Source organism: Pagrus pagrus, assembly GCF_965226575.1.
Source record: "Pagrus pagrus genome assembly, chromosome: 6".
NCBI lineage: Eukaryota > Metazoa > Chordata > Actinopteri > Spariformes > Sparidae > Pagrus > Pagrus pagrus.
Window position 1 is genome coordinate 7287101 of NC_140190.1, and position 13985 is coordinate 7301085.

The 13985-nt window shown below is 44.9% G+C and overlaps 1 protein-coding gene across 3 annotated transcripts in view; it reads right to left on the minus strand.

Moving 5' to 3' along the window:
• nhsa (Nance-Horan syndrome a (congenital cataracts and dental anomalies)) overlaps positions 1-13985 on the minus strand; it is a 58542-nt gene extending 44557 nt beyond the window's left edge. For 2 of the 3 annotated variants that reach the window (XM_084355155.1, XM_084355153.1), the window contains exon 1: positions 13412-13985. In XM_084355155.1, coding sequence (XP_084211281.1) covers positions 13412-13691 — 280 coding nt within the window. In that variant the 5' untranslated portion in view covers positions 13692-13985. The remainder of the gene's footprint in view (positions 1-13411) is intronic. The other variant, XM_084355154.1, reaches the window with a different exon arrangement.

Sequence of the window (13985 nt, forward strand, 5' to 3'; positions counted from 1 at the left end):
ATTGCCAAGAAATTGTATTGTCTAAATGTGTCACTTAAAACAGTGTGTATTCTGAGCTCGCTCTCCCACATAAATCAAGCTTAAAGAAATGTTAATTCCTTCCTTCTCCTGTCTATAGAGTACTGTATCTCCTGCAGACTCCCCCATCTGCCCGAGTACTAGGTTTCACTCTCGCAGCCCTACAGGTTGAGCACACAGATCACTCTTTGGCAAGGCACCAACATCAACAACAATCATGACACAAAGCACACCAAATAGGGTGTGGGAATGTGGGCTTCATATGGACAAGAGCAATGGTTTTAAAGAATTAAAGAAGTAGAAGAACCAACATTTCTTGACCTCTGTCAATGATTACCATTTCCTTGAATACTCCTCTTAAAGCGGTCATAAAAAGACACAACAAAAGGCAGCACACGTGCTATTGAAGGACAAATGGCCTACCAAGAAGAGACTCAACTCAAGATATCTTGTGTTCTGTAAACACATCTATGTCACCCTCAGTGACAGACTAAATGACTTCTTCCTTGCCTGACAAATCCTGCGTCTTATAATTCCTTGATGTGGATGAAACAACAGTGGTGCGATGCAAAGATCAGGGCAGTGTGCCCCTCCCCGTGTCCTGCCGTCCTCAGACTGTGTTTAAACCAAGAGATCAGACACCCGTAATCTCCATTGTCCCGTCCTGGGTAGACGGCAGGGTCCTACCATGGCCCACTTTAACAAGCAGGGCCATCTGCAGAGTCACAGATGGTCCAAAGTCTCACAGGTTCCCACATTTAGATAGAGGGTTAACCTGATACCAGCCATACACTTTACAAATCCACACTCACAGAGAGTGAGCGCAAAGAAAAACAGAGAAACTCTTGCTGCTTTTCATAACTCATCACATCCATAAGCCTTGGTATGCAGTTTATTATGTTTTTAAGTCCAAAATAACACAGCAGCCATTTTTCACGCCGTATCTACGCCTATATCATCGCTCTGCGGCTACAACCTGGATCCCCTAAAACACGGTGCATATGCTTTTGATTACAATGTGTTATTCTCCTATGTCAGAATGAAGTTGCTTTGATCCACCTCTTTGCACTCCCTTTACAACAGCACCTCTAACAGCACATGTTCAAAACCAAACACTGCTCAGTAAAGCTCCCACACCTCTGGGTCCACCCTGTTCCAACTAACAAGAGGGTTCATTGGCTGAACAAAAACGCAACGCCTTTATGACAGGACTGAACAGACATCATCAAGGTGATAAATGAGACATTTCTGTCACAAGCTGGTGCCACCGTGGCATTTAGTTATAGTGAGCAAACAGACGGGCAATAAAGCAGGGAATGAAACAGGGGCACACTTAAAGGACACATGTAGTGAAAGAATTCAAATCAATAGCCATCAGCGTGTCCTGCCAAATGGGTTCAACCGCTACATTTCTTCCTTTAAGCACAGTGCTGCTGAGGTAACTGTCCAGACACGGAGTGAATGGAGAGATTTCCTACTGACAGCCTCATTCAAACAGGTCCCGTGGCTGACGTCTCTATCGCTGATTGGCTGCTGAACGATGAAGCTGCCGAGCGTTATCCCAGCATGGAGCCGTGACCTTGACCTCACGTTAAGGTGCAAACGGGAGGCTGGGAGACTCCGAGTTCTGATGGGCGAGTGCGGCCCGGCTTTGTGTCCCTCAATAGAGAGGTAATGAGTCACACAAAACTTCCCAGCAGCCGGCCAGCTGGCATGCAGCTCGCCTGCACAAAGAGATCTGCGAGGGTAGGCCTTCGGCCCAACGCCGGTCTGTTTCAGCGTGGCAGCCATTCAAGCCCTGCTTTCCATTTCATTTGCACAAGTGCTTTTATGTCTGGATGTCAGGCAGACATGTGTCTCTCTCTATGTGTTTCTCTTTTCTAGAGGGATCGCCTGACTCACCTCCACTTTGCTCTTGTTTAATGGTCGGTGGAGACTCTGAGAACTGGATCGGGCCTTTGATCTAGCCGGTCCCGTTCATGCCTAGGACCTTACACACTGGAGGCATTTTGCTCATGGTACGTCAATACTGTTGTTTTTGTCATAAGAACACAGCGTGCAATCATTCTCTCTGATGAATGAGCTGATATGAATCTATTCAAACGTGCAAATTTGCATCGCCGTCAAAACAAGTTGATGTGAAGTATTTGCAAGCGAGTATTCTGCATTTCTGTGTCATTTAATACTCACGTCCCTGGTGTATAAATACCTTTGGACTTAAAATCAACCTTAAATGTTCGAGTCACAAGTGTGACCGCACTGTGGACACACTGGTATGGGACTGGTCAAGCTGCATTTGCAGGTAGTCTGAGACATATTTGACCAGATATGTAGCCCAGTTTGAATGCATTTTCCAGCTGCTTTGAAAGACTATCTCATCAAATTTGTTGCGTGTGAACAGAAGGACAAAACCACGGAAAAGGTTTACAAGCTTGCACCTGAGCCATGGTACCAGACAACCACAACAATCCACCTCTCTATTTCTGCGACTGAGAAGAAATGTGATTATCCTTATAATTCAGCAGTTGCAGTTTCCCACAGACTGATGCATATCATGACTGAGGATGAGACCGAGCCATTTGACTGCTAAATCAAGCAAAACAAGCACCAGTAACATTCATCGTCCAAGAAATCAGGTTCAAACCTTAGTCAAACTTCATCATGCTGGTTTTAGTGCTTTTAGTTTTTCATATTTCTTATTATAACATGTATAAAACCAGTCTTGTAAACAACACGTCTCACACTGTATTGAATTATTTGGGTGTGTTAGCGAGTTGGAAAGGAAACTCATGACATGAAAATGTCTCAGTTTCCCAACTAAAGGAAAAAGTTACACACACACAAACACACACAAACAAATCCTGATGTCTGGTTACAGTTTAGCAGTGTTCCTGCAGGAGGAGAAAATGAAAGTCCGTGCTTTCTCATGAAAGACGCCTTCTCTCCACAGCGCTGTGGGCTCTGGGGCTGACGTCCAACAGATGGGGCTTATCAGCTGGTAACAACACAGCAGCACCTTCAGGTTCTTTCCCCCGTGCGTCGCGTCCAGCTACCACTTCATACACAGCCTGGAGGAGGAAGTACTCGGTTCGGATAAACTGATGTGAACATGCTCAGCAGGCTGACCCTCCGTCAGCGCTGTGATGCAACAGAGGCCAGAAGCCCTCGCAATTCCCATAAATGACTCGTTGTAAAAAGCTATTTCCAGGAACTATTTCTCCAGGGTCTGTCAGAGAAAACAAGTCAGAACCACAAGTGTAGTCACTAAAACTGGAAATCTGGTTTAAGACTAGCCTATAACATCCTGTCATTAATATGTGTGCGACTAACAACACTACAACACTCCTGCTTAAGCCAATTTAGCAAATTTCTCCACTTATGAAAACAAAAGTTAAACGTGTGCCAGCTGTACTGATGTAACATAGTGACGTTATACTCCTTGTACGGTGGCATCAGTGAATTATTCAAGTACTGCCTCCTGTTTAAAGTCATCTCTGTTCTTTTTGGATGCGTTTACACTTCGGTATTCACTGCCGATTCCTGGTTTTTACTGTCGCCCACAGCATTCATAACTTCACCAAAATAACTGAGGAAGCCGAGAAGCTTTCCAGACAATTTTCTTCCCATCCCATACCGTAGCTCTCTGGTCGTCCCTTCTGTATATTCGGTTTGTCCTCCACGGCACACAGAGCAAACAAATCGTCTTGATATTATTGAGTGGAAAAGAGTGGAAAACCACAGAAAAGGCTAATTTGATTTATCTAACATTGTATAACTGAAAATGAGGCCTAAACTCTTCGAGTAAGTTGCTCTGTGATGGCGTGCTGCCTGATGTAGAGAGTGGTTGCCAAGAAAAGACTGGGCAAATCATCACAAAAGCCCAACAGCAGCTATGATGGGGGATATAAAACTGGGTTTATCCCAAATATTATTTTTTTTTCCAAGTCGCTCCCTCCCAACATGTTCACTGCTGTGGGAGCACGGACACACACCAAAGCTGTCGACTGTCACTAAAGCACATCCCTCCTGGATGAGCTGTACTATTTTTGGCCTCTCATGTGTACAGTCAACATGTTAAGGTAGAATTACACCATTGTTTCACCAGGGAGCTCCAGCGACATAATGCCACGGTATGTTTGAATCTAAACAGGTGGAGTTGGAGGATTTAACCATTTCTGGGTCTTCTTTGTGGAAAAGCAACAATACAGCGTCTCCTTCAATACATGTTTTCAGTACTCGGATGTCAGTGGAAGTTCCCTGCGAGTCAAAACTCCCAAGTGAGCTCAGAGGGTGCAACCTTTAGATTGGTAACTGGATCTCTCTTCAGGGTGAGAATCCATTTCTTATGAAGACTGATGGTGAGCAGGAATTTCCTGTTTTCTCAAAAGTAAGTATCTGTAGAGAGTCTGTATCAGTGTCCACAATAAAAAGGATTTGAAAAGGAGTTACTTGGAAATGAACCCTGTTTCTCTATCATTCTGAGCCAAGGGATATTTGATTACTCATTTGACTGTAGTGAAGTTCAGAAAACCCACAGAAAATTGAGCCCAGTCCTTGTTTTATAAATGAAGCACTGCCATTTACTAGAACTCACAGTGCAGTGATTTAAACATTAGTATTCAGAAACTCTATTAAATATTAACTCATACAAATGAACAGAGTACACAGCGTCAATTCTAGGTTGATCGTGGTCAATAAATGTTTAATCCAGATAATTTTTAACTACAAAGCAGAACATAATGGAGAGCAGGTCATCCATTTTTGTGGCAAGGCACTTTTTTGCTGCCCTAGCAGGATGGTCTCTCCCCAGTGGGGCTGCTGGGAGCGGGTCTGGCTGAATCTCAAAATAAGAAACTGGGATACGGAGATGAGTGAGTGCGAGAGAGAGACCCAGAAGCTCAGAGAAAGCAGTCAGAGGAGAGGAAACGGAGTATACAAAACGCCTGAGGGAGCGGGCAGGCACAGAAATTACTGGCAAGGATAAAAGATGAATCCGGATGGCGAGGAAATATCCCAGAGGAGAAGGGTATAAAGGACGGAGGAACAAAAGCCAGTGCAGGAGGGCGAACTTGCGTGTGCTTCAAAGCACAATGAGCCAGGCGGAGGAGAGCCGTCCTCTCACACTGACCTGTCCAGGAAAGCCTGTGTGGAGGCCTCGGGTCATTCTCAGTGCCACAACTAGTGCTATCTGGAGCATTAAAATGAAGCACATCTGGCATGAAATCTTTACTATGAAAGAAATGAAAGAAAGGACTAAGTAGAAGTCCCTTTCTGCTATAATAAACATTTTCTAGGTGAGATTTGGCATCTACCTTAATGCAGGACTTGTTTTGGTAAGATAAATGTTTGAGAAAAGACACTTTGTGTGTCAAAAGTGACGCTGTTCATTAGTGGAAAAGGTGTTGAAGTGACGAGAAGCAGAGCACCCGAAATCTCTGTATCCAGGTCAGCGATGCTCGTTCACAAACACTGCACCAGCCTGCTACATGGCGCCTTCAACCACTTGTACTCAATGTGTAAATAAGTGTGACAAGTGAGGGCCCACAGCACGGTACAAAACACAGCAGGAAGCAGATAAGAACATGAAGAGGGAGTCTGTCCTAACATGGCAGGACTGTGAGGGCAAAAAAGGATGGCCTGTTACTGCAGAAATGCAAACAGCACAGAAAACACACAATGGCAGATGAGGCTTTCAACAGTGATGTCTGATTATGTGGAGGCTGAGTTTCTGGTTCTTGTGTTGAGTTTAAGGCCTGTGAAAGCTGACCAATCAGAATAGATTGGGCTTTTCTGGAGAGGGTGAATAGAGGTGCTGCAGTATAATATAGTAGTATATAGTATAATAGACAGCATTAAGTATAAACCTGAAAATTAGCGTGATATGGGACCTTTTAAAGTAACAGTTTGACATTTTGGGAAAACATTTTGACACCACTCTCATGTCTGTTTGTTGAATATGTATCTACAGCCTGGAAGATTGGAAACATATGGAGGCGGCTAGTCTGGCTCTTTCCAAACTTTTTACAAAAATACACCTATCAACATGGTATATAGTATCTCAGGTGCAGTGTCTTCCTTTTGGCAGAACCAGGCTAGCTGTCTGCCTCTGTTTCCGGTCTTTATGCAAAGATAATGTAACTGTTTGGCTGCAGTTGTATACTTAACAGACAACAGACAGACAGCTCATAGTAGTAGCTGCCGCCAGGTTTCTTTCAATATTCTGTTATGGTGAAGGCCATAATGTTGTAAAAACTGTAACAATATTGCTGAATATCTCACAGCGGGGATGAGATTATTCCAACTGTCCATATTCCAACAGACCAACTGCCTGAGACGATGAGTTTGCACACGCCCTCATATCCACAGGTGCTTCTGCTTTTTTTTTTTGCATCACATGTGTGATGGTGGGATGATTGATGAAAAGGCTCTTTCAACTTTAAAGACTCGGCCTGGCTGATCCACTGGCTCGTATACAGAGGAGAGGTGAGGGGAGTTCACATTCCAGTCAAATCCCAGTCTAAACACCTGCACGGCAAAGACCACAGCCTCACATGTGTTTCCTTCCTGTTAAAATACCATCATTTTCCCCACCACCCAGCGTTTTCACACCTTACGTTTGTCTTAACGTGAGATGACAATTGTCTTTTAAAAAGCGGAGGAGGTTCATATAAGGTTCTTTTTATACAAGCAGGACACAGTCTGTGTGTCTCAGATCCTTTATCTCTCATTTCCAACTAATTTCTCTCACCAGATAGCAACTCATTAAACTGGAGTAAGAGATGAAGAGTTCATGAGAATTTCACTAGACGTTGTCATCTTTTATTATCTTCTCTTCCTGCAAAGATCCCGAGATGTGTCCCAACATATCTGTAAGAATAATTCCATTGCATAACATTTAAGTCTGTCTTTGTGACGGTGGTGGCCCGGGAGGGGGGAGCTTGGAGGAGCACAAAAGCAGAGTGGGAGATCATATCATTTAAAGACATTCTGAGTTGGGAGAGGAAACCCACGCAGGTGGCCTGAAACGCTTCTGGCTAGTGGCGGCGAGACAAAGAGCAGCCGACAATAGTTTTATAGCCCTGTGAGCTGTCAATATTTCTCCAGGTTGCCAGGAAAAAGAATGTGGTGAGGTGTTGTAAAACTGCATGCTACAGTAAAGTTAGTTTAGCTTGAAGTCAGACGCGTATTTATTTGATATTCGGGCAAAACCTTGTCGTTTCTGCTGCAGTATTAAGAATTATAGCCACATGTGGGTTCAGACGGAGAGCTGAGCAGATTTTGAAGAGATCCACCGTCTGTCCTAAATAAATAAAGGTGAGGTGACACAGATCTGTATTCTCTGTCGGATAGAGCTGCAATCATTAGTGGATGAATAAAGAATTAATTGACAACTATTTTGATAGACAATTAATCGTTCAAGCAATTCTTCAGGCAAAAATGTCAAACATTTGCTGGTTCCAGCTTCTTAAATGTGAGGGTTTTATGCTTTTCTTTATGCTTTTCAAAGTTAGTCGCAACCTACAGTATAGTGTCACGTTTATCCACCCTTTGTCCACTTTGAGGATAAGCAACTGGAACAGTGACAGGACTTCATGACAATCAAATAAACACGGACTTCAAGGTGCATTCAGGTCCTCATAAACTTGGAATGTGTCCTCAAATGGCTACGAAGTTTTCATTATTTAATTATTACATTCAAATCATACCTGATATATTATCAAAAACTTAATTTCGGACACTACTCTGACACGTGGAGCGCTCAGGTACAACAAACCCTTTAACCTACTGCTGCAGAAACCCTGAAGTAAACAGTCGGATCACTATTTTGTTGAGAGAACTACAACATACAATCGGCACTGTGGCACAAAGTTTTTTATATGTGGTCCAAGTGTTCAGTGATCAAAAATAAGATTTCAAACTGAGAGAACTCTTTGTTGAAGTTGAAGGAAGTAAATGGCAAAAACATTCAGAAGCAGCCGTGCAGCTTTTCACGGCTCAGTTCTTCTTCAGCTATGAGTGACGACCTGGACGGAAGACTTTGTTGAAGTTATTGAGTTGACTTTGACAGTTTAATAATCCCTGGCCCTGCAGTAGGTTTTCGCCGGTCCGCTGACCTGTGGCTATTCAGCATCATGTCAAACATTAAATCCACTCTAATTGGCCGGTCAAGTCTTTAGAGGCTGAGTGATAAGCAAGATGGGGGCGGCTGTGTTTGCTCTTTTGTGTTTTGAAGGGGGTGTGTAGGAGAGGGGGGTTTCGAGGTCAGCAGGCTTTTGAGGTCAGGGGGTAGATGACTCTGCTCCCCCCCACCACCTCCTCCTCCTCTTCAGGACAGGCTTGAATTGTCTTGCTAGCCCCTCAGCCCCACACTCAGATCTCCATAAAGAGTAATGGCTGCTGCTGGGGAATGTTATTTAATAAAGAGACGCACATACACCTCAGGGCAGGGAGATAGCTTATCACGGTCCCCAGTTCCTGCAGCAGTAGAAACAATCCAGTCTCGCCGACAACAAACTGGAGCTTAACTTCCTCTCAGGGAGCCTATCGCTACAAAAACAGGAATCTTTCACACACATACATTCCAGCGCCGAAGCCCTCGACACACTTAACACAAATGTTGCTCTATGTACCTGAAAATATACAGAAAACCAGCAGAGGGATTAAAGGTGTATAGAAGCCCACACTCAGAAGCACTTGCTCTCGCGGAGGGTCCCACCGCAGGAATGTAAAGTGTAATCACTCACACATTTCCCTCAAGCAAAGCAATGAAAAACCTTCACCTTCATTTTAACAAAACGTCTCCTTTCATAAACAAACACAGCCTCAACCTCTAACTTCTGCTTCTCCCCCCCCCCACCTCCATCTCCCCTAATCACACCAGCCATCCAGGGCCAATTTAGGGAGCACGTGTGGGGTGCAAGGTCCCAGAAGTGCAGGCGAGGCGAGCGCTGTGGTTTCCTGGTCACTGGCTTTTTGGAATGCTTGACTTGACAGAACGGTTCAGCAGAAACCACTTCAAACACGGGCCGAGCGATCCACCGGGGGCTGAGGTGCTGAGACACACACATAGTTAATGGAGCCGAGTGGAGCCTTGAGTTCAACTTGGTGCAGAGACCGCACTTCTCGTTTCAATGTCAAAAAAGGACTCTGGTGTAAAAAGTAATTCGCTGACAATGAAGTGTTTATACCACATTATCAGGTTACAATGCAAGAACACTGAACAAAGCTGTCGTTTTGTTCATAGTCGGCCACTTTGTTTCATTCTCTGGTCCCAAAACTGCAAAGTCAGAGTGCTGAATAAAAAGCTGCGATGAAGAAGAAAGATATGAGTTGTAAGACAGCTGAATGAAAACAACAGGGCACAGCATCATGGCTGTCTGGGCCTTCTCGGTGCCTGTCTGGGAAGAGGGGGGAAGGTGCAGGAATAAATGAGCCAGTCTTTGAAATCTGCTCTATAATTAGCAGGGGTACTATATCAGCGGCAGGTTGTCTGGACCTGCACAAATATGCTCACGGTTCTGATAATGAAAGACGAGTAGAGGCTCTCGAGACCTCCAGCATGCGATCCACGATTCACTGATGACTTTCTTTTGTGTGAATGACTGAAAGTGTGTATTCGCTTTTGTGGAAAGAGACTGAGGACGGTGGCATTTATTTCTTTCCACAACTGTTCCCACCACATATATTTAACTCAGCTACATGATTACTAAAAGTGAAATCACTACCGCTTACATTTGATTTCACTCACTGCTAAAATCTTTTCATACCCACATTATCTGAAATTCTATCGTGCAATCCGAACATGGATTGACCTCTGATGGAGTGTGCACTGACTCGTTGTAGCGGCCTCACTTAGTAAATCAAAGCCCTGGTAATGGCCGGACTGGGTCAATGAAATGCAGAAGGCACGGACTGTCAGCGGGCTAATGTGTTTTCCTTCTCTACGCTTCTCTAGTGGAGTAGATGATGTGCTACTGCTGCCGTCCACTGAAACTTTCACTCCAGGCAACGAGGCTCACAGAGCTGAAGTGGAAGACTGGCTCCGGAGTGAAATCAAGAGACGGAAAGGACGCTAGCTGCAGAGTATAAATACATGGTGTGCAATCTTACTCAAGGGGTTGTTTAAGCAAGCAGGGAAAGCAGCACAGTGGAGAAATCATCATAGCTGCTGCAGGCCTGTGGCTTTTCTTAAATGTTATGTCACATGTAGTATGTGTCAGGCAAAGTATTATATAAGCTGATTACTTTGAGTTTGATCATTTCAGTCGACTGCACCTCAATATTAAAGCAAACTTGATCAGCTGGTTAAATAATGGATACTTTCAGAATAAATCTCATAGCCTATAAAGAAACTGTGAGTGCAGTGTGCTAATCTAAAAGATAACATACAGATCCTGTTTCTTCACGTTCATTTCTAATTTCTATGCACCTTATTATCCAAATTGTGTACATGTGCTAAATAAAACTTCTTTGCCACTTTTTGAGTCAAGCATTTTGAATGTTTATGTGCAAGTACTACAACCGATAACACGTCTTATCACTTTCAGCTCAAGTCTCAAGATTATGTAAGACTGTGCACACAGTTATCAACACTAATGCATGATGGATTTAACGAGGCCCTGCTCCTTTGTCCATAATGAGCAGAGAGAGCATGACACAGCGCCAGGAATTAAAGGCATTATTAAAATCCTGCGTGCTGCCGTGTTTAAAGTCCCTCTCCTCGGATATGCGCTTTTCTCTGTTTGCTATTGTGACACAGTCTCCGGTGCAGTCTGCACAAGGAATGCGGGTGAACTGCCAGCCATGTGCTCTCGGACCAGAAAAGCCGGAGGGCCACTTGCCACCACAAGTATTACGGCTCCCCCTCCACATTGAGCTGGTGTAACTTAAAACCAAGCAGAGTGCTTTTACATGATGGGACTGCACAACAGAGACTCGGCCCGGCTGAGGAGCTCTGTCGCTAGTCAATAGCAGACAATGATGGGGTGTCACAGGAGAGCTGTCCAAAACACTGGACTGAGGGATAGATGCCAGGCTCCCGGTGTGTATTTGTGTGTGAGTCCAAAGAGTGCTTTTCGCATGGATTTTCTTATTTTTCATCTTCAGAGACACATTTGTATGTTTGTTTAAAAGGATCTCTGGTGTGAGTTGGTTGGATTTCACTGTATAAATAACCACGTCAATCAATCACAGACAGTAGAAGCATCGCTTGAGTGTCTATATATGGATGCCTCTTGTACAGCTGGTGCTGTTGATAGAGGATGAAAGGCTCGGTATGAGCTGGAGCAAAAGTGAAACGAGCAAACCAAGTCCTCTGACCTAAATGTGTCACACAAAGAACTTCAAAAATATGCTCAAATACAAATATCACCAGAGAGGGAGGGAAAACAGCTACAATATTACACACCAATGGTACTTTTCTGCACCACAAGACAACCTTCTTCCAAACAGCAAGGTGGCTCACACGGGACAGCAGCTGATGAGTCAATATCTGATTCTGCATAATGCAACACGGCATCTCCACAGCTGTGGTCCTCGGCAGACGATCTGGGGACAAGTCGCAGCCACATCATAAAAGCCCACCCCCGCCTGCTGAGCCCTCACTGCCTTGAACTGCTCCATTTACACTAATTGTCATTCAGATGAGGGAGGGCTCTGTTGTTTAAGGCTGCCCCTGACACCATTAATGTGAAAAGCACAATTAAGAGTAATTAGGCTTTTCCAGGCAAAAGGGGGTTATTTGGTTACCAAGCACGCGAGACCTCCCGCGCAACAAACATGTAGCAGGAAGGGATTTGATAGCTCCATCCCAATATATTAACTCAGCGGTGCAGACGTGGAGGAATCAGACAGTAAATCATTCGACTTTAATGTTGCCGTTTGGTGTCAACTTACTACGGCAGCTTAAAGTGAGCTGTGAGTGCTTTATTCATAAAATATGACTTATTCTGCTGTAATAACCGATACTTCTTTAAAGTAGCTTCCCAGATTAACTTACATGGAGTCGGGATAGACACGGAAAACTAAGATAAACTCAAAAGAAACAAGATACACTGTCACTTATCATCATCCCTTAAGAATGCATGTTGCATCCCAGCTCAGAGAGGAGCGTACTTGCAAATATGAACTGATGGAGCCTCTTTAAATCAGGCTCAAACTGTCTGCAAGACCAAGCAGCAGATCCGGTTTCCTTTGACTTACTAAAACTAGATATGACCAAGATGACTCATGGAGGTTTGCGAGACATACTGCAAGTGGTCAGCTGACTGTGACTGCACTTAACATGAACTGGGAAAAATAGCAAAGCAAAGTGCACCTACGAGAGTTACAAACACCGGCAAAACATCTCTGCAGGCATCACGGCTAAGAGGGGTCTGCAGAAAAAAAACCCTCAGGCAATCCAACCCACTCACAGACCACAGGAAGCAGGGTCTGGGGGACATGCAGGGACTTGCTGAACCCAAACTAAAGCGGGGTAAATCCACTCGGGTATGTCCGAGCTGGAGAAACATTTCCGGCCCGGGACAATTGTCGAGATTGGAAAGAGGGGTGCACAGGTTTGTTAAGTGCTTCCTGGAGAGTTTAAACATAAACACACACACACACAGAGACACACAGACACACACACACACACCAATTTCACATCACCCCCCAGTGACTGAGGAGGGAGGGGGGGGGGCACAGAGACTAAAAAGGAGCCAGGCATGGCCACCTGCTGTGTTATCAGGGTAATGAATTCTCACTGATGGCCATGCAAAGTTCAACACATGAGGTGAGGACACACCCAGCCAGGACTCGAGCTCATAACTACACCAACTGTCAGCGTTTCAAAATAAAACACACTGACACTCATTCATCTTTTAAAAAGTCAAATAAAATCTAACTTTTGACTGAATTAGAGGAAGAAACACAGTGAACTGCTCATTAATAAAAAAAAAAGTTACCTGTAGCTTCACTGTAATTAAAGTAAACTAGCATACAGGGCGGTTAACAGCGGTGTAATAGCTAAGTGGCTACTAGCATGGAGCCGTTATGCTACAGCCCGGCTGTCACACGCCCCTCAGCGTGGGAAGAAGATGAAAACAGCCTTCAGTCTCCCAACGGGCGAATAACGTCGCCACAACCAGCGAAGGGACAGTTACAACAACAAAAAAATACACTTAACATTGTGAGTTAACTTGTGAAAACACTTTACAACTTCACGGCGACTTTATCGCACTTTCTGGTAGCTTTTAAGCTAGTACGGCATCATTTCTGTCATTTCTGTAAACTTGTGTTAAACTTAGCTAACTTTTTTTTTTTTCATCTACGTCGTTACTGAAGCGTAATTTCACTCAGTGGTGACAAACGGACAGGATGCCTCCTCCATAATAACGGACAGTGTGGTACTCACGCACTGCCTCCTGTTTGGGGTCCAGCTCGGAGCAGCCCTGCTGGAGCCGGTTGATCTTGCCCTGCAGCCCCCTGACCCGCTGGTTGGTGGACGTGAGCTCGCTCTCCAGCTCCTGGAATATGGAGCAGGCATGTTTGGCCAGGTCCGACAGCTGCCGCAAGGTCCGAGACAGAGCCACGTTACTGATGGAGACCAGATCCTCGAAAAGCAGAGCCTCCTCGTTTGGGATTTCATACCTGCAAAGCAACTGAGGTTCCACGAGTCGTTTGGCAAATGGCATGTTGGTGCGGACCGGCGGATAAATCCAACAAAAGTCACCCAAGAGTGAGCAGAAAGCGGTTCTCTCCCCTCGGCCCCCGATCCAGTTTCTCTGAATTCAGCTGCTGCTGATGCCCCCCATCCTTTCATTTGTTAGACGGGACTGTTGTGCTCCTGGCCGCCGCGCCGGGTCATCTGCTGCCCCTAACGCTAGTGTGTTTTTCACCGCTCCCGAGTAGAGGTGGTTTTTAAAAAATGGCGGCGCGAAAACGTGGAGCGGATCTACCAGGCTTTTACTGGATCCGGACTGGTGAGC